Below are 20,862 nucleotides of genomic sequence, written 5' to 3'. Positions count from 1 at the left end.
TTTATAATAGTGACAAAATGATATTGTATCCAATTAATATTGACATTGTGCTTATATTGTTAATGAAACAATATTTCTTGAACTAACTGATACTCCATCCGTCCATAAAAATAAGGGTACTTTCTTTTTTGTTCATCCTATAAAAATATCTCATTTACATTTATAAAAAGTTCTCCCAACAATATCACCTGCAAGATGGAATGTAGCTCAGACTATTACACGTAGGTTTTTTGGAATTCCACGTTGGCAAAAAATTATGCCGGAAAATTTAGTGTGGTAAATTTGCACAATTCAAAAAATTGGTGATTTTTAAACCACTTTTAAAGGTTGTGGGAAATACTATATTTTTAAGGAAATTGGTCAGAATAATCATAAACTTTCAGTGATAAGGCGAGATACGATGATGGATTTTCAGTGTTCATGCTGACATTCATTGTGATAGTGGTGTCCTGGAATCCAGATGACGTCACATTCAAAGTGGAGTGCGCGCGTCTGATCACCATCTTGGTCGTCGGCTGCACCGCCGTTGCTATATGCATTTTCATCCTCCTCGTTACGGCAAGCGAAGATCCCATCTACACACCGCTAACAACATTGATAAACTTGCATGTTATCTAGAAGGTAATAGATTTTTAATGAAATTTAATGTTTTCTTGTTGGAGATTGAGTTGATCTAATAAGAGTTATTGATGTGATTATTTGTTTCTCTTTGTATTAGCTTTTGGTCATGTTTATTTCCAAGAATAACACGCCAATAATCTAGAGGCACTCGAAGATTTCAAAAGTGTACTCACGTCCAAATGCACGGAGGACTCGTCGGTGAGTAATCTATTTAGAGATAGTGCGAAAAATTTGATTCGTTCCCATGTGCTTGAAGGGGTTGGCAGCGGAAGCGTTCACATAAATCGATTACATAATAATCCTGATCTATTTAGCAGATTATTTAGACAAATTCTATTCGCGCAATTATCACATGTATCATGCTCATAACTCAAATAAATCATGCTTTAAATTAATCAAAACCTAAAACATGTTTTTCTACGGTTTAGCTATTTTACCTTGATGATTCTCCAAAAAATCGAAGATAGCTAACGCCTTCTCCACGTGAAGATCTTTAGTACTAAACCATGGATCTTCTGTCTGGTTCCCGGACTGTAAACTGATATCAGGGTGGACTGATCTCACCAGTATACTAGGACTTAAATAAAGAAGACAGAAAACCAATCCCTCGAAGAAGAGGAAAAATCGCCCCTAATCTAAGTAGAGAGGGGGTCGAAATTTTTGGAAGAAAATAATATCTCTTTTCTGTCTCATTTATTCTCCTATTTATAATAAGTCACATATTGGGCCCAGACAGGGATCTGTGCAAGGTTTTGGATATGGGCTCCTCCAATTAGTTTTTTACTAATTAAATTAAACCCAATTTAATATAAACTTATAATTGGAATATTACGAGCAGCCGCTACAGAAGTAATATTGCACTCCCCATCCAAATCCGAAATTATAAGTACTCCGGGTTTCCATTACTTGATATTTATTTCCCGCGCTTAAGATAGAAACATCCATTAATTAATTATTGTCTGCTATGGACTTAATTAATTAATATCTTATTTATTCCAAGAGTGGACTCAACAAGAAATTCTTATTTATTATTCATAGAGTAATCAAATTCCAACTAGCTAGGTTCCGATTAATAAAACCTTATTTCAAGCTCCTCTTGAGGATGTTATCAAATGAAACTCACCTCGCGTACAATTCAACATAATAGCAATCCTAGCACCGCTAGATATTAATCACCACTACCCAATATACCAGGCTTATTAGGTTGCGAAAAACCCGTACCATTTGGTAAGTCAAAGTAGTGCATAATCAATACCGTATGCTCAATGCTAACGTACATTGATTAAGAAACAATAATTTACAAGACCTCGTCTTTCAGTAGATAGCATAAAGACATGTCTCGCTGTTAGATCCAATTCAGTGCTATACCACACCAACATCATCTTATTTCAGTAAGGCTTAGAAATAATCGGACTGACATTGCAACCTTTCACGATAGGTAGTCTAGGCCTATCTAGGTTGTGAAATTCTTCTTTTTCTTTGTTCAGAACTGACCGTGTTACCTTAAAATGAACGACGCTCACAACCGGTCTACTAAAACAAAGAGTTAGACTTCGTTAAGTTACTTATACATTTAAATATGTAATAAACATCCATTAAATGTAAAACATAACAACATTATGACAAAAATAATCTGTTTATTCATTTGGAAAATAAAATAAGAGTTTTAACAGTATTCAATCACTCGAAAGGTGATTTCTAGTATACAAACTCTAACAGTGCCCGCTTGACAATATCGTTTGTGTTATTGTTAACTCGATTGTGAATAATTAATTGCTCGTGTAAGTCAATTTCGCGTGGTGGGAGCCTAGGCACAAGAAGATCTAGCACTGGCACCCATGGAACCAGTACCTCGAGATAGGGTCGGTTACCCGGGAATACGCGTACAAGATTGATGCACTCAACGTCTACCTCATCTCGGACGTACAGACGCAGTTGGATTTTTGGACGAAGATCCAAGCCTTATGCACCGAGATCATCTCCGAATGCGGCTTAGCCCTAACAGATGTTGCGATCGTACTTCGGACGATAAAGTCCTCCTTGTTGAGCGAGATACACATCTTGGACGTGAAGGCCGCGGCCGAGACGCCTAAGGCCATGCTGAAGATCGGGCTTTGGCACGACCCCGAGTTCCTCGACGTAGTCTTGGTGGCGACAGCGGCATCACTGCTAATCGATATCGTGGCGTGCACAGCGAAGATCAAAGACTCCGTGGAGGTGCTGACGACAAAGGCTAAGTTCAAGAAACCCGACCTGAGGTTGACTGCAGTTTTGCACGTTGAAATTGCTTGCCTTTTTGCCCAAGGCAGCAAACGCCTACTACCAATTTTGCTACGGACGGGGTAATGACCTACACTGCGATGACGAACTTCATCGGCCGAGCATGGTCGGTACCCCATTAGATTCGGGCGAATCCAACGTTGTTCCAAGGATCTATCTAAACTTAATCACATACGAGTACGAGTTGTCGGAAATGCATCTATCCCGCCCCAAGGAGAATCATTCCCCCACCGAAGGGGAAGGGGAAGGGTAGGGGGAGGAGGAAAGCGGTGAACCGTCTAAGCCTGCCCCCGTGGGGAAGATGAAGTGGGTGAACTACATCCAGTGGCGGACCCATAGATTTTACATTGGGGGTGCCAAATGACATAACACAAAATGAAGAGAAATATAAAGAAATTAGGACAAGAAAACATTAAAAAATCAAGTATTGTATGGTCAAGAAATCGAACTCAGCTCTCAAATTCACGAGAGGTTTAGAACATATATAAGCATTTACATTAAATTCAAATTCACTCTAGTGTAAATGTCACGTCAAATAGTGATTTCACTTTAATCAGTCACTAGACTTAAAAGAATATTCTTCATATTATAGCTCTTTTTACTCATAAAATTTGAAAAAGTGATTTAGATTTTTTTTAAGTAAATCTAAAAATAGTAATGAAATTGATTTAGGAGTACTATCGGAGATTGTCTTAGTTTAATAAATCTTTGAATTCAAGTACTCCATTAGCTTATGAGAATCAAATCCCTAACTTATAAGAAAAGGTTATACTCTATCCGTCATTGAAAAGTATGAATATTTGGCCAGGCACAAATTTAATGTATATGGTAAATAGTAAAAGAGATAGAGATAAAATGTAGTGTAAGTAGTGTGAGTGAGTGGAGAGTGAGTTCCACATTATTAGTTGTGTAGTGTAATGGTATACATTGTAAATAAAATGATGTATAAAGATAATATATTGTTTAACTATTTCAAAACTATAAACTTCATATTTTTCAGGGACGGACTAATAAAAAAATAGTTCTTCTAGGGTTGTACATTGACGAGAACGTTGATTGAATTAAACTAGAAAGTTTGTGGTCTTATAGGCATACCTAAAGATTGTTTAGCTAATGAGAGTAAGCCTCAAAAACCATTAAACTAGAAAGTTACGCCATTGATTTTGGATCGTCCGATAGTTACCAAGAACGTAAATGATGCCACGAAACTTCGAATTATTGTATGGGCAAAGTTGTAAGGGATGCAAAAGGTTGAGGGGTGATTTTAGAATATACGAATAGTTGGTGGTCTTTATTGTATTTTTAAGAAAATATCTTTCCTCAAACTACAGTGTTGGTGTGAGAAAAAATAAAATCAATGTAATTTAAACATAATTGGAATGGTTTGCCTACATATTCTAAATAACGAGCAAAACCTCATTGACATAAATTTTTATGGAAATTGAGGATTCCAAGCAAGTAGTAGTATATATTACTAATATCAATATTCAATTATGCATCATAATCACTTAAATTAATATTCAGAATTTTTTGAAGAAAGAAAGAAATAAATACTCCCTTCCCTCTGTCCCTTATAATTTGTCATCATTTGACCCGACACAGGTTTTAAGAAATATAATATTGAAAGTGGATCGAAAAAGTTAGTGAAATATAAGTTTTAATTTTATATATTAGTTTTATAATAAAATGTGAGTGCGAATGAGTAAGTGGAATGCGGAATCTACTATATAAAATGGTAAAAGTGAAAGGTGACAAATTTTTAGGGACGAATAAAAATAGAAATAAGTGACAAATTTTCAGAGACGGACGGAGTACTCCTGCCGCGGGATAACAAATAACATTGATGTGTGGTATAAGTATAATATAGAATAAATTACATCAACGATAAATTCTTTATTACAAGTTATATATAATAATGAGCGTATATTATTAATTATTTATTTCTTTGTTATTGAATAAAATTTGGTTCTAAATTTCTAATTGATGTCAGGTTGATGATATTCCTTAAAGATTTCTAAGACAAATATTTTATTGTATGTAATAATGTAAACTCTAGTAACAGTAAGTAGTAAGTTCAAATTCAATTTTAGTAAATAAATTAATTACATCAACCAACAGCAAGTTAAATTATTAATGAAAGGCATTAATTCATCATAAAACACGATATATAATTAAATAAAAGGTTGCTCAATTTGATATTGAATTGAAGGTTCAATATTAATCTACACACTGATAAAAATGAATTATCCATTCAATTAAATTAAGATCAAATTTGATTAATAGAGAGCTCCACGAATAAGTCCAAAATTAAACCCGTTTGATCTCTATCTTAGCCCTTTAATTAATATACTACTAAAGAAAATGATAGAGAAATTATTTTGAGGGAAAATATTTAATGTACAAAATTGCGCGTAAAAAAAAATGATTTTTGGCTCAGATAGTTTTGTATTGACCCCATGAAATAACAAAACCAATAATGGAGTTGACTATTTAGTCATCGCCATTCGCCAGTACATCACGCTTCAGTAGTCGTACCTCTTCAATAACACTCAACACCACGCTTTTTTTTTTCTCCTCCATTTTTCCGATCCATCAAAATTCCCAAATTTTATCAACTGCTAATACTGAAATCCCTAATTTCCCGATTGCAAGAACTCCTGCGATATCGGCTCGTGCCTATTGTTGGCTACAATGGCAGAGGAGAAGGACGCTACGTCGGTGCCGCTGAGTCAAAGCGTTGGCGAAGATGAAGAAGGGCCAGATCCCGAAGATCCGTTAAAATCTTCTTCTACTTCTCCCGATTCTTCCACTCGTAGTGTTAGTGTGTGTGTGTGTGTGTGTTAGAGCTCGTTTTACTCTCTATTTATAGAAATGTGCGTTTATTTATTGAAATGCGAGCTGACATTCTATTTCTGGCTGAGTTACTACTGCAGTAGTGTTTTTAGCTGGGTTTATCACACATTTGAGCTGATTTGAATAAGAATTTGATAATTGAGGATGCCGATATGTGAAGTAGTGATAGTTGTTAAAGATTTCCAAATTGAAGCGTTGGTTTAACATATAACAGAATTTGCGTGATAATCTATTAATTTTGATAATTTATTTGAAATTCCGATTGAATCAATGATAGTTGGAATTGATCTATAATAATCTTCCAGTCGCAAGCGCCATGAATATACGTAATTTGTTTTAGGTGTTGTACCTCAACAATACGATTTGGACTGGCCGCTGTGATTATCTTTTTTGGCCTTCCTGATATTAAGAACAATTGCTAATTTTAAAATCATTTGCAGACTTTTTATTGATATAATCTTGAAGTTTCAGTACCAACAACAATTAATTTTCTGATATCACTGGTAGTAATAGTACTAGTAATACAGCATTAAACAAAAAGAGAATGACGTGTTTTAGTCTGCATATTTTTTTGTCTTTGCTGTCTCAGCTTGTCATAGACATTCCTTGTGGTGGAATGTAGGCTTCCCCTACCCTGTGAATGGCTTTACATTTCCAGCTCAGTTGTATTCAATAGTTTGTTTTGCAAGGTTTTTCTAGTGTGAGAGCTGTACCAAAAATGTTTCTGACTCGTTGAATTGGGCATAGAGGAACTCAGTGTTGGATATGGGGATTGTTGATTGTGTTATGTGACTTATGTCAGAATTATAAATGTTCTTCTGCAGGCAGATTGTTAATTTTTTCAATTGATGTTTTAAGGGCTTATACTTTTTGTTATCCAGGCTTGCTGTTTTGTTCTTCAAAGCTGGGTTTCAAAAAAGTTTATGACCGGATGGTACTTTATTGCCTGTTAGCTTGCTCCAGAAATGCATAATTTATCTGAATTTGTCAGGTCAAGCTTAACGTTGTGATGAACTGTTTTTGCAGCATAGTTCTATTCCCAGCTGCTGTTACATTTTTTGTGACTTGGTGGTTCGTTCAATTTGTTGATGGTTTCTTCAGTCCTCTATATGAACAGCTGGGCATTGAGATATTTGGTAAGTGTACTCTTTTGGCTTGGAGGATATGACGATTTAGATTTTTTTTATAGCATTATCAAGCCAACTGAAAAGGCTAACAGTTTGCACCCTGTTGAATTAAATAAGGTGTCCCTAACTTCGGAAAGGAAGTAGGTCTAGGTATCCGTTTCTGTGTTTCCAAATACTCTACTCAGTTTCTTGTTACACTTATGTAACTCGAGCAACTGGGAATTTATCAAGTTGTTCAATTTCCTCTTCTTGTTTCACGTATGAAGTCTATCAGATATATTGCTATCTTACTGTTTCAGGATGATAGATTTCTCCATAAATATGGTATTTCAGATCAATTTTTACATCAGTGTGCTTTTATTTGTTACTTTACTAATGTTTTACACAACCTTTTTCTTAGTTTTCTTGGACAGGCTTCTCAATTAGTTTTCTTGTGTGCAGGACTTGGATTTGTGACATCATTACTTTTTGTATTCCTTGTTGGTGTATTTGTTTCATCATGGCTGGGGGCTTCAGTGATATGGCTTGGAGAATGGTTTATAAAGCGAATGCCATTTGTTAGACACATTTACTCAGCTTCCAAGCAGATTAGCTCCGCAATTTCTCCTGGTAAAGAAAATAAATACTTATTTACTTTCTGAATTTAGGTGACTCAAATGCAAATCTTGCTATTTCACAACATACCGTGCAATGCTAACGGAACTTTCATGGGCTTTGTACTTAACTGATGGCTGTCTCATACTGTTTATGTTCATGTTTACTGCTGTTTGAGTTTTATACTTCATGTTCATTGCAGACCAAAATACTACTGCATTTAAGGAAGTGGCAATTATACGCCATCCACGTGTGGGTGAATATGCATTTGGCTTTATCACTTCCTCAGTCGTCCTACAGGTAGTAATGTGTTCTTATTGAGGATATATGTAAACAGATCGAGCAGTTGATGTTTCAATAAGTAACCAGTTTTCTGGTGTAATAATCTGAACTTCAAAATTGTCATATGTGTTCTCCTAATAAGAAGTAACAGGTGTTTAGCAATTTAGATAAAATAAAGCGAGAGTTATTTTGAAAATGCTTTACTTAGGATAAATGGAAACCATGTTTACATGTTTATTTTGTCTTCTTCAACAGAGAGATGACGGAGATGAAGAATTATGCAGTGTTTTTGTCCCTACAAATCACTTGTACATTGGTGATATATTCTTGGTTAGTTCCAGCGAGATTATTAGGCCCAATTTGTCTATTCGTGAAGGGATAGGTATGATACCATACTTGGGTTTGAATTCTGATTACTGCTTTCAATGTTGCATGAGCAAATAGTTAAATCATCGGTTAAGTGTTTTCTGCACATGCTGCTTACAGAATATCTTTTGCCATTTCAAATTTGGTGTTAAATAATTTCCTTGTATCTTTTGTAAATACTGCAGAAATAATCGTTTCTGGAGGAATGACAATGCCACAAAGGATCATGCCAATCTCGTCAATTGAAAGAGTTGCTCGACCAGGAGAACGGATTCCGCTCACCAGACTTGTGTAGGCAACAGCCTACTGATTTTGCAGTTATAAGAACATGGAGATGGGTGGTCGAATGAACAAGCATTTGTACAAAGTAGAGGATAAGAAAAACTACATATTGTGGTCTACTGTGTTTCGATCCTAGAAGTGTGCGACAAACGTAGAGTTCATGCCACGCTTTCGAATTGTAAACCTTTGAAGATGATGAAACTGAATGTTGTTGTGAATCTAATCGACTGAACAATGGCATGTGAATGATACATTTATGTCTGTACATTTTTGTATTCCTGTTCTAAATATAACACATGATAGAAAGATATTGATAATATGCCTTTGCACTTAACAATGAGATATCTTTGATACATTTAACCAAAAAATTCTCTGATAAAGATGGATCAAATCTTGCTAGGTTTCTTGATGATGGACTTTGCCTGTAGATATCTTTCTCTGTTACCAACGATAATAGGAGTATCACAAATGTCTTGTTCACTTGGAATTTTGGTTTTCTCAAATTACCCACGCTCATACCAAAAATGCTCAACTGAAATAAAACAACAATATTAACTATAAATGATTATATTAACATAAACAACAATATTAATTGGAAAGTAACTAGTAAGAACTAGAAGCCAAATTTGGACGTGGACTCTTTGGTCGGTTGAAATTACTGGGCCGCGATTCTACCACAAGTAAGGCCCATAATATATTAAATTATTTAATGGAATTTCAAGTTTCGTCCCACATCGAAACTTTACGAAAGCTTCTCACACTATATATATGCAAACGAACTAATCTTCTAGTGTCCCTTCGGGGACATCCGATAAAATTGGAACGATACAGAGAAGATTAGCATGGCCCCTGCGCAAGGATGACACGCATAAATCGAGAAATGGTCCAAATTTTTTTTCTCAAATAAGTATTTTATTTCTTTTATATCATTTATTTTCTCTTTTCTCTTTTGTATTAAATTCGATCATTGTCATTTTAAATATCGTTATACGATGATATGTTGCTACTTTCCTTTATTTTCTCATTTTTCTCCTTATTTTACATAACATTGTCGTTTTGAATATTGTCAAAAGACTATTTTGTGAACAATTCAGAGAAATTTTCTTTTATATCATTTATTTTCTCTTTTCCCTCCCTATTTAATTAGATCATTGTCATTTTAAATATCGTTATACGATGACATTTTGCTACTTTCATTTATTTTCTCATTTTTCTCCTTATTTTATTATAACATTGTCGTTTTGAATATTGTTAAAAGACTATTTTGTGTACAATTGAGAAAAATTAAAATTTCGTGATTTAATATTTCAATTTCTAAAACTTGACCAAAACTTGTAATTTAAGCAGTTATTATCCCTTTTGAAATCTAATGCACCATAAAATTGATATGCGCACATTCTCTAATTAAATTCAAAAGACCAGAATCTGAAAAACAAAAGAAAAAAACAAATGAGACAACAAAAAAATCCTTGTGATTTGGGAAAATATGTTACATTCTACAAAGGGTTTTTTTTATTAGGAAAGGAGTGTTGCAGTTCTTCATTTTACACCAAAAGAGTAGAGTTGTGCAAAACTAGACCTATAAGAAGTATTAATGTGCAGATATAAACACACAGATGCAACATTTAGCCATATAAATATGTAATTGGACAATACAAATCTTTACAAATATTTTTAACCACATAAAAAAATAAGAATAATATTTATCCATAAATAATCCTATTTTGTCAGTTACATCTACAACCCTTTAAGGGCCATTACTCAGATGAACAAAACACAAAAGAATGAATGAAACCATAGAAACAAGTATCTATCAATCAATCATTTGCTACTTCTTAACATCTATACAATCTAAAACTCACTGAGCAAGAGAGTACGCTCCTTATTCTACCTCAGGTACATCGGAAACCGATCGGGATGGGGCAAAAAACGTACCAGGATATGCGTCTGGCTGCACAAGGAAACATCGATTCTCAGCAACGAAGAGCTGTCCTTGCGTCTTGCAAAGAGTCGAGGGCTGGGCACCACGGCCCTCAGTCGTCACAGTTGAGCCCGCAGATCTCAAGGACAGGGCCATCCCTCGAGACAAACGGGTTTATCCGGACCCACACGAGGGTTAGTATCGACGAGAGCAGGATTGACCATATGATGATCACGGTCGGGACGCCCTCTTGCTTCCCCATCAACCCTTTGAGGAAGGGATAGAGGTGCATGATGACCCATATGGCGAAGAAGAGACGGCCGAAGAGCGGGCCCCACGAGTCATACCCGTTGTTGACGGCGTCCGCGACTCCCACTACGACGCCGACGATGTTGATGATCAGGAGAGTCGTGGGCGGGATCAGCAGCGACGTCCACTTGAAGAGGTAGAGCTCCGCGAATCCTCCGTCTTCGTCGCCTCCTTTCGAGGTGACGGTGAAGTTCGTGCTCACGCCGGCCAAGACCTTGAGGAGCCCTTGAAAGAGGGCGAAGAGATGGGAGGAAACGCCTCCGATCACCCAGAACTGCTCGTTTCTCCACCAATCGTCGAGGCCAACACCTCCCCATTGCATTTCGAGGATACCGGTCACAGCAATGGTGATGAAAAGGGCAATGAATATGATGCCGGCATAGTTACTGATCTGTAAAATTCGAACCACCATTAGTAAAACGAACAATACCAAGAAAGACGGCAAAAAATGACATACCTCAGGGACGATGAATTTCCCGGTAAGAAGGCAGATAGCTGGCAATGTGCAGTAAACGAGCAAAGGAATAGAAGTCCACGGATACACAACGGAATTTATGTACGAAAATCGTTCCAACCACTTCAATCCTCCGCCATATCCATACCAAATCGGGCAGTGTTTGCTTAGGAAAATCTCAACTGAACCAAGAGCCCATCGAAGAACCTGGTGAAGACGATCCGAAAGGTTGATAGGAGCAGATCCCTTGAATGCAGGCCTCTTTGGCATACAGTAAACGGAACGCCAGCCATGGCAATGCATCTTGAACCCCGTCAAGATATCTTCGGTGACTGACCCGTATATCCAGCCCACCTAGTTGGAAGAAGTATGAAAATTTAGAAAAACGAAGGCTGCACACATAACGAACACTACACTACATACCTCTTTTCCCCATTCCGTTTTATCTTCATAACCGCAGCTGATAACATGGATAGCTTCCTTCAAGAGAGATGTTGAACTAATGGAATTCGGCATCCCACCGTTTTCAAGAAGCGTTGAAGCCACAAAAACAGGTGATTGACCAAACTTCTTCTCAAGTTTCTCTTGGGAGATGAAAGGTCGATCAATAGTATTTATTTCTACTCGGAATCAACAGTATCTATGTTAGCAGAAAGTACTATTTCCTAACTGATTAAAGCTACAACGAAAAAATTCTACCTTCAATTCCTTCTTCGATGGTTTCAAGAGCATGTACTTGTTTCGATGCCTCTTTGTGCTTCGACTTCTTACCTCTCTTCGCTTTCCTCGATTTCCCCTTCTTGCTCTTCCTCGAACCACAGCACAAACAACACCACTTGGGCCAGCAGTTACACGTCTTGCTAGGTGCCTTCTTTTTAGTAGGAGCATCGAATCCATATAACGCTTGCCTTCTGAAGACACACCCGGTTCCAACGTATATAGGTCCTTGAAGACCATCCAATCCTTTCATATTGATCTGCATAGCATTGAATTATATCCTGCACGATGGTAAGTGAAGTAATACAGCACTAAGTGAGGCATACATACATCAAAAAACACGACATTGCGATTGGAATATCTGTCATGGCGATCGATCCCGTCAAATCTTTGTGGAAACTGCACATAGCATACTTTCTTTCCGGAGGTGGGATCCATCAGGAAACACATAGCTTCTCTCAACGCCTTGCTATTGTTAATGTAGTGATCGCAGTCCACATTTAGAAGATAAGGAGCATTCGACAGAACTGCTGAAACCCGTATCTGTATAATATAATTCACAGAGTATTAAGTTCAGTAACAAATTAAACCTTTTTTCTTCCTTTTCAAGTTCTGAATTTATATAAATATGCGCAATAGGTATTCACCAGTGAATTCATAGCACCAGCTTTCTTGTGATGCTCAAAGCCGGGTCTCTTCTCACGTGAAACATATACCAGACGAGGAAGCACATTCCCTTCATTATCATGAAGGCCTTCATGACCAAGGAATACCTGTTGAGAAAGCAAGTAATAATCAAAATCGATGTAAGAAATTAAAGAATAATAGTAGTAAGAAAGAGTTAGCTACAAGGTATGACTCTGTTGCACCTACATGCAACATATACATATATATGCATCACAATTTTGCTTGTCACAAGAAGAAATAACATCATAACCCCGCCGAGATCTCACTCAGTTGGTCTACTACAGTACTAAATTTTAGATCACGTGCCCTCAGCTTCGAGCCAACTACCACTTGTACTATAATATAATAAAATCCAAGGAGATTAGTTGTTGTGACTCGAGAATATCACCAACCTGAATCATACCAGGATGGTCCCGGACATTATTGCCCGGCCAGGGTGTCCCATCCTGCATAGTCCAACCATCATCAGGAACCTTCTCAGCCATGGCCACCAAACGGTTAATCCGAACTTTGAACTCCTCATATTCTCTCTGCACAAGACAAAGATATGCATCGGTGAACCCATGCACAAAGAGAACAGCGGCATTTTTTTTCCTTCCTTTTTTTTTGTGCATCTCAACAAGTCGTGTAATATAGATAATACTAACCTTCATTGCACGCCTTTCTCTAACAAACGAAGGATGGACTTTATTCTTCAAATAGTCTATCTTCTGAGAGAAATACCATTCAGGGGCACGCGGTTCAATATTGAATTTCTTGCTGAAGGGAACCCATTTTCGAGCAAACTCAGATGTCTCGGAAAGTGCTTCAAAAGTAAGCATGGCAGCACCATCGTCTGACACGTAGCATGATACTTTGTCAACTGGATAATCCGAAGCAAGGATGGAGAGAACTGTGTTTGCCGTGATTAAAGGAGGTTCTTTCATGGGATCTACTGTGCTGACAAAGACGTCGACGTCTGCTAATTCCGAGGGCTTTCCTTCTTTTTCATACCTATATAACGTTAATGGTTTCAAGTTGAAATTACTACTTTAATAATAAGAGTATATGCTAAAAACAAGAAGCGAAAGATGAATGCATTATGTGCAAGCGAGGGAGAGAGAGATGGTGCTTACCTAAGAGATAGTCGATCAAGGTACGTTTCTCGCTCAATGGGATACCACTTGGGGAACTGATCAAGTATCCATGATGTAGCAAACCATATCTCACAGATTACTGATGTCATCCACAAGCTATATGCGCCAGGAACGGGATGGAGAATCCTATAGTGAAAAAACAAGGCAAGAACCGCAAGACGCAGAATAATTACCATCCGGTATGGATTTATCCTGCTTGAAGCAATGGGCAGTTTCCTCGAAAGTGGCTGCCTCCCTTCATCCATCCTAAATGGAGTTCATTATAAGAAGATACAAATGTAATCACCATTAATCTCACACTTCAATGCGTGAAAATACAAGTAGTGCTTAGTTATACTTATAATCTCATAAATAATCAAAGAAAGATGCATGTTAAAGATTATGACAGTAAGCAAAGGAGAGACAAGCCACTTCCATGAAATCACAGCTACGACTCGGTACTCACATAGGCAAATCTGCACCAAAATCACCCCCATCAAAGTCATCGTCATTGGTCCCTTGATGTTTCACCACTTGAAGTTTTTCATTTTGCCTTCTCCTCCATTCCTCCATACGATCCTTCCACGCAACACTTCCATAGCCATATACCGCAAGATCTTTTTCGGGGACCATAGGACGGGGATGCACTGCTAAATCAGAAATAATAAATGAATAATCCAGCACAAACTAAATAAGCTTCAAACTGCAGAAATTAAATCAAAAGAATTGACTTACGAGGTGCTGTTGTACCAGGAGGAGTTGCATGAATTCCATTCACGTTACTGGCAAACAGGGGTACTATTATAGCACTCTGATCATGTGCAATCTCGGCACACTAAACATAGTAAGAAGACATTAAGGACAAACTAATTCAATAGACAGATACTCACAAGACATAAGAGAGAGAGATGGTCTAGTCTTGATTACCCATTACCTCTTCACCATTTGTCAAAAGTGGGATATCGATACCCTGAGATGAATCATGTCCTGGCATAGTGGCTGATCCAGATAAACCACCATAGACGGATCCTACCGCACCACCATTTTGGGTAAAGCCCACAGGCTCACTCTTTACATAATCAAATTCGTTTTCCAAATCATCAATACCATCTTCATCCTCATCACCCTCGACTCTAGCAAAACCTATGGCACAAATGCATTAGAAAATTAGACATTAACAAAATTAGCAAGGTTTCAGCTGCTAAACAACAAACATTTGCAGTAAAATGAACCTCGATATACTCACCTTTGATGCGCTTATATCTGGTCTTGCATTGAGGACAGGCCTGTGTGCCCTCTTTCCTCTCATACTCATAGCAAATTCTACAAACGGGGAAAGCGCATTCATTGCATGCAACAAAAGGTTCCTCATTTATTATCTCCAGTTCATCCGCACAAATTTGGCATGTTTGCCCACTTAGTTCGTGAACAGCCTTAATCTATAAAATCAATGTAATTCAATTAGTCTCTCATCCTTAGTAGAGCAACATAAATGGCTTCCCTTGACCTCTATACAGCACAAGAACCCATCATGGAAACATTCCTCAACTAGCAACTTGCAAAGTATATAGCTCCTAAGGCCAATTACTGCACAGTGGAACTCCCACTCAAACATTTTTTCAGTTGAAGTTCCTAAATTTTCTTACGGTTACTAGTTATTCTATCATTTATGACCAATTTATTTCCTTTTTTTCTGCATTCTCCTCTAAGATTAGTCAGCATTCGATAAACTATCAGGTTTCTGCATTCTCCTCTAAGATTAGTCAGCATTCGATAAACTATCAGGGTCTCATTCTTCGATTTTGCAGTATAACAAAATACTCATATAATGAAAGAAATTTGGATGACCATCACTCTAAAATAAAAACAAATAGCATCATAGTGGCAGGCTGAAAGAAACACAACATAATCTGAAACTCATAACATAATCTGAAACTCATATTCTTATTGTTTCTATAGGAGAAGTAGCACACAGCAATATAATTGCAAATAAGTAAGGAAAAAAATGTAAACTCCAACAACCCTCAAAGATACATCTATCTCAATGCAAACATCTAAACATTTGAAATTAAAAGATAATCTCTAGTCCCAATCCCTAATTTCACAAACAAAATCCACACAAACACACACTTCAATCTTAACAAGAATCTCAAGAAGCACAAAGAAGGGAATGGGCATAAACGGATATGAAACAATAACAACAAAAAAACAAAATGAGGGTTTATCCATATACTCACTCTCCCAATTTCATCAGCATTAATCAGTACAAACTCATTTCTATTGTGAGAACCAGCAACAAGCCTTCCTCCTGTGTTCATCGCCATTCCCACAAACAAAAATCCCAACTTTTTTAAAGCCACTTCAGATATTTAATCCCCTGTGGCGGGGAAAACAGCTGGGATTTCTCCAAACCGCCAGCAATTTTCCTTTTTTCCCCAAAATCAAAATCTGTGCAAAAATCACAATTAAAACCCCTGGCGATTTAGCTCCAAATGCCTTAATGCAGCTGCAGATTCTTGCTTTTCTGAGCCCAAACTCTCAATCAGATGCACCTAATCCAATCCTTGGCGAGCAATGTCTGTGGAAAAAGGAGGGATTTTGGGCTCAAAATCGAGTCTTGCCAAATAATAACCACAATCGGAAAAGCACACATAAAAAAAACCCAATTGGAGAAAGAAGAATAGAGAGCGAATCAATTGAAAAAGATGGAAAACTAACATACAATATTCTGGAAAGTCATGAAAACCAAAAGGTTAGTGATGATATAAAAGAATTGATTAATTAAACATCTTTACAAGCTAATGCTGAACTGCAATTTAGCTGGATAGGACCGATTGAGTCTTGAATTGATAGAGAGAGAGTGAGAGCGTGTGTCACTCTGTTGTGTGCGGATGAGGCAGTAGTGTGTGTGTGTGTAATAAAGGATTGATTTTGGTGGAAAAAATAGGTGTGTGTGTGTGAGTGTGTCTCTGTGGAAGAGAGAGTACAGATTTGGGTGGACCTTTGTTATAAAAACTCACGTACACTGACAATTAAATTCTCTCTCTAAATTAATGTCGGAAAAAATAATATTCCAAGTGTGTGTGAGAGAAACAGGTGCTCTGTTTGTGTGGAAAGAGAGAGAAAATTGGAATACAGCTAAATTTGAATACAGCTTTGGAGGAGTCTGATTTTTGGATTTTCCTTCTTACTTTCGTTTTTCATTTTGATCCGTTGTAAATAAGAGTTTCAGTTCATTTTTACTATAAATAATAAAAACGTTCATTAACTTATTTAACTCACATTCCATTTAAAACTAATATGTACATATAAGATCCATATTTTATTAACTTTTTTCACCCACTTTTCTTAATATTTCTTAAAAATTATGTCGCTGAGAAATGGAACTCCTAATAATGGACCGAGGGCATTTTATTATTTTTATAGTATTGTTGTTACTCCATCCATGCATGATTAATTAATCTTTTTAACTTGAATCAAGTTTTAAGAAATATAGTGAAAAAAGTAAATACAAAAAGATAGCAAAACATAAATCCTATTTTTATTCTATACTTAATAAGTTAGTGAAACTAAAATAATATTAAAAAATAAAAACGCCAATTGCTACTTTCATCCCACAGTAAGTGCCACATTTTGTCATTTCGGTCTATCTCACAATAAGAGTCACATTTCACTTTTACCATGAATGATAAGTAGATGTTAAGGGTTAGATTCCCATTACGTCGAACGGCGGCTTCGTGCGGCGGTCGAGAACAATTCCGGCGCCCTTCGTAGGGTTGTCGGAAGATTTAGGATCGGCCGTGCGCGAGATCGATTCCCGTTGGGCAGCGGTATTCCTAAGGTTCATAACTTGAGTAACTTGAGTATCAAGATATTTGGGCAAAAGATAATTCTTATTCATGTCAAGTTCTATGAACAAGTGCCCTATTTATAATCTAAGGACCCTAGGGTTGGTTCGACCTCTCCTAACCATTCCGGGAAAGAACCAACAAAGAAAACCCGAAATATAATAAAGCAAAAAAAAGAAATAAATAATAAAATACTAATATCCAAAAAGAATTACTAAACTAAAAAGATAATAAAAATTGCTAGACTTATTTGGGAACAAAATCGCCAAGTCTATTGGGTTGGCGTACGTTCCCCTTCGGCTTCGTGGTTGTGATGGATGGTTGGATCGTCTTCCGGCTGCTCCTTACGAGGTAGCTGTTCTTGCACCGTATGTTGCACCATATCAGTAGACCCCACATTTCACCAACCAATTCTACTCATATTTTGTTATAACACTAATATATATAAATGAGACTCATAATCCACTAACTTATTTAGAGCATCAACAACGCATCTCGTTGCCATCCCTATCTCGTCCCGCAGAGATGAGACGGCGACGAGATGGTGTTGCAACCTCCATCTCGTCCCGAAGGGACGAGCCAACGCGTCCCGTTTCTCGCGCGAAAGGGCATCGCGACGAGACAGCTCGCCACGCGCCAGCGCCATGTGGCGCGCGCTGGCGCTAGGTGTGACGCCCACTCGCGGGGCGGCGAGTAGGCGTCGTAATTATGACGTCATAATTTGATTATTTTTAAAAAAAAAATTGAAATTTGATTTTTCAAAAAAAATAATTAAAAACGGTAATATGACCGTTTAACGGTCGAATTTTTTTTATTTTTTTTTATTCTATAAATACTCTTCATTCTCCATTTTACACACAAACACACATCTATTCTTCTCTCATCTCTCTGTCTTTCATTTCCAATCACTTCTATAAATCATTCCCACAAATTTTTCTTCTCCCAAATTTAATCCATTTGAGCAAATGCGTCGATCCCAGACTTACATCCTTGGTGGCAACCGTTAGATGATCGTCACTAGAGAACTCCTTCTTCTGCTTCTTTGCCTCCATTTTTTTTATTTGAATTTAAGTGTGCAATTTGTAATTTCTAGTTTTTCAAATTATGTCTTTTTTATTTTTTTAAGTTTTTAAATTTAAATTTTATTTTATTTAATGAAATGTGTTTTTATTAATTGAATTTGTTGGAAATAAAAATAAAAAATGAAATTGAATGAATAGTTAAGGGATGAGATAGTTAAGAGATGGATGGATGCAGGCGTTGTCTCTTAGTTAAAAGATGAACTGAAAAGTATAGCGGAGCTTAAGAATAGTTAAGAGATGAATAAGAGATAGTGTCGTGGGAAATTAGTGGGACCTTAATCCACTTTTCTTTATATTTTTTAAAACATGTGCTTATACTAAATGCGATATTTAATGTGAAATCAAAGGTATTAATTAATAGAAAAATAAAAAAGAAAATTAATATCAAGTGGCGAAAAAGTATTACTATTTTTTATTGAATTTCAGTCAAATCAAGCGACATTAATTTAAAGGGAATATTTCAGAAGTAGTATGATAGTATTGCCTTTTATAATTATTGTTTCAGAGTTTTGGTCAATTCCAGAATATATATATATATATATATATATATATATATATGCATATTTTTGAAGGGAGAGAGAGGAACAAATTTCATTAGGTCAATGCCATAATTGAGAAAGTGAGATTTAGTGTTTATAGAAGGGAACTTAAAAGTAAAAAAACGCGTAAAAAGGGTACCGCGTAGCAAGATAAAGGACTATTTATTGCTTCTGAAGTCGCATGTATTTTAGTCAAACTTAATGCTTCTCGTAAATTTAAAATATAATTACAAAATTTATAAAATTTAGACTTGTGCCATATGTTTTCACGAATTCAATTTACTATAAGATTCAATATCATAATTTTTGCGATCAAATAAAGACATGTGAAAATACCAAATTCCAACCAGAATTGTTAGAGCATCCGCAATGGTCGGCTAGCGACCGGCTAGCCGATTCGTCGCGCTAGCCGAACTATTGCAATCGGCGAGGACGAAATCGGCGAGCGGATCGGCGTGGGCTGGCCGAAGCGCTGGCCGATCGGCTAGCCGCCATTGTGGCGGCCCGATCGGCCAGCGATCGGCCAGCGCTATTTTTTAATTTTTTTTTTTAATTCTTTTTTTAATTTTTTTTTAATTTTTTTTTTATTCTTTTTTTTATTTTTGAAAAACTATATAAACGCGATTTTCTCTATCTCTAAATTTCTGTACAAGAGCAACATCTAGCGATGGACAACAACAACTAGCCCAATACAAAATTAAGACCTAAAACAAAAACATGTCCCGTTCGGCTAGCGGCAAACTATAACGGATTCAAGGCATACTAACATTTTTTTATGTATTTTTTTAATAAATTAGTGAGGAGTAGAGTGGGGCGGTGGCTCGTGTGTGGAAGCCCGGAATTTTTTTTTATTATGCAATTTTTTTATTTTTAGTTAATGTACTTTTTTTAAAAAATAAAATTAATGAATTTTCCCGTATATGTCTCGTAAATTTAATTCGGTAATTTAATCGTGATTTTAATTCCGTAAATGTAGTATATTTTGAATTATTATTTATTACGGCTGGCCTATGGCTGGCCTAAATCTGATGTGGCAGGTGGATTTTTTAGTGTTGCTGACGTGGCAGGGGAGAGAATGGCTAGCCTATGGCTGGCCTATTGCTGGCCTATGTACCATTGCGGATGCTCTTATTTGAGAGATGAATACTCCTATTTGAAATACTACATAAATATGGAGTATTTAATTTAGCATTTACTCATATTAATATCATGAATTAGTATAGTTTTATTAGTCATGAAAGATAGCCATCCATATTAGCAGTTGCATAAGGTCATTTCCATCTCTTTGTTTTTGGTGAAAAATGTGGGCAAAGCCCGAATACAAGAATAAAATCAACGAATATAAGTAAAACCTAGTCTGTCATAAAACATCTAGCTATAGAGCTCCGACGGAGGTACCTCGATCTCATAAACACTTCTATGATAAGAATAAGCATAATGCGATAAAAAAATCAACAACAAAATTCCCTTCTTGATGCACATGTTGCAGAGCCACAAAATCGAAATCCTGGAGTAACCCACGTACTCTCTTCACTATAGAGTGACAACTGATAGAAGTTTCGAAGTGTCCCAAGATCATGGCCACTCCAACAAAACTATTACTTTCCACCTCCAACTTACGGATACCTAGATACTTGGCCAAATATAGGTCGTGATATCCACCTTTTAATAATCTCTTATCTACATTATTATGGTCTCATACCACTTTTGACTCAATCTCTTAGAGATAGCACATGCAAACCTTCATCTTTTAATCATTTATCGACCTCACTATTTTATTTTTTT

The 20,862-nt window shown here is 36.6% G+C and overlaps 2 protein-coding genes, 1 non-coding gene and 1 pseudogene across 8 annotated transcripts; 3 read left to right on the top strand and 1 right to left on the bottom strand.

Moving 5' to 3' along the window:
• The first annotated feature begins 256 nt into the window (after nucleotides 1-256).
• On the top strand, nucleotides 257-2,967 carry LOC148931163 (aluminum-activated malate transporter 2-like; annotated as a pseudogene).
• A 2,465-nt stretch (nucleotides 2,968-5,432) lies between these two features.
• LOC125215816 (protein LIKE COV 2-like) lies at nucleotides 5,433-8,670 on the top strand. 2 transcript variants are annotated; one of them, XM_048117377.2, is made up of 7 exons: nucleotides 5,433-5,724; nucleotides 6,636-6,688; nucleotides 6,781-6,890; nucleotides 7,323-7,490; nucleotides 7,678-7,775; nucleotides 8,013-8,139; nucleotides 8,309-8,670. In XM_048117377.2, exons 1-7 carry the CDS (start codon nucleotides 5,593-5,595, stop codon nucleotides 8,416-8,418), a joined length of 798 nt encoding a protein of 265 aa, XP_047973334.1. In that variant the 5' UTR covers nucleotides 5,433-5,592; the 3' UTR covers nucleotides 8,419-8,670. The 2 variants fall into 2 exon arrangements, with proteins under 2 accessions (XP_047973334.1, XP_047973335.1); XM_048117378.2 differs by having other exon boundaries at nucleotides 5,435-5,718.
• A 527-nt stretch (nucleotides 8,671-9,197) lies between these two features.
• Nucleotides 9,198-9,300, top strand: LOC125217301 (U6 spliceosomal RNA). Its single transcript, XR_007175713.1, has one exon. It is a non-coding gene; the product is annotated as a U6 spliceosomal RNA (small nuclear RNA).
• A 776-nt stretch (nucleotides 9,301-10,076) lies between these two features.
• LOC125213195 (cellulose synthase A catalytic subunit 5 [UDP-forming]-like) lies at nucleotides 10,077-16,651 on the bottom strand. 5 transcript variants are annotated; one of them, XM_089069337.1, is made up of 15 exons: nucleotides 16,327-16,651; nucleotides 15,846-16,186; nucleotides 14,855-15,047; nucleotides 14,543-14,751; nucleotides 14,344-14,443; nucleotides 14,075-14,258; nucleotides 13,609-13,875; nucleotides 13,141-13,486; nucleotides 12,886-13,023; nucleotides 12,454-12,579; nucleotides 12,137-12,349; nucleotides 11,789-12,065; nucleotides 11,513-11,709; nucleotides 11,093-11,443; nucleotides 10,077-11,026 (listed from the first exon to the last, which is right to left on the bottom strand). In XM_089069337.1, exons 2-15 carry the CDS (start codon nucleotides 15,930-15,932, stop codon nucleotides 10,439-10,441), a joined length of 3,276 nt encoding a protein of 1,091 aa, XP_088925463.1. In that variant the 5' UTR covers nucleotides 15,933-16,186; nucleotides 16,327-16,651; the 3' UTR covers nucleotides 10,077-10,438. The 5 variants fall into 5 exon arrangements, with proteins under 5 accessions (XP_088925463.1, XP_088925464.1, XP_047969548.1 ...); XM_089069338.1 differs by having other exon boundaries at nucleotides 16,331-16,651; XM_048113591.2 differs by having other exon boundaries at nucleotides 16,404-16,651.
• Between the last annotated feature and the right edge of the window lie 4,211 nt (nucleotides 16,652-20,862).

Source organism: Salvia hispanica, chromosome 3 (genome assembly GCF_029641045.1).
Source record: "Salvia hispanica isolate PSC_SH4W2 chromosome 3, Shi_PSC_v1, whole genome shotgun sequence".
NCBI lineage: Eukaryota > Viridiplantae > Streptophyta > Magnoliopsida > Lamiales > Lamiaceae > Salvia > Salvia hispanica.
This window is presented reverse-complemented; position numbering and strand designations above follow the sequence as displayed.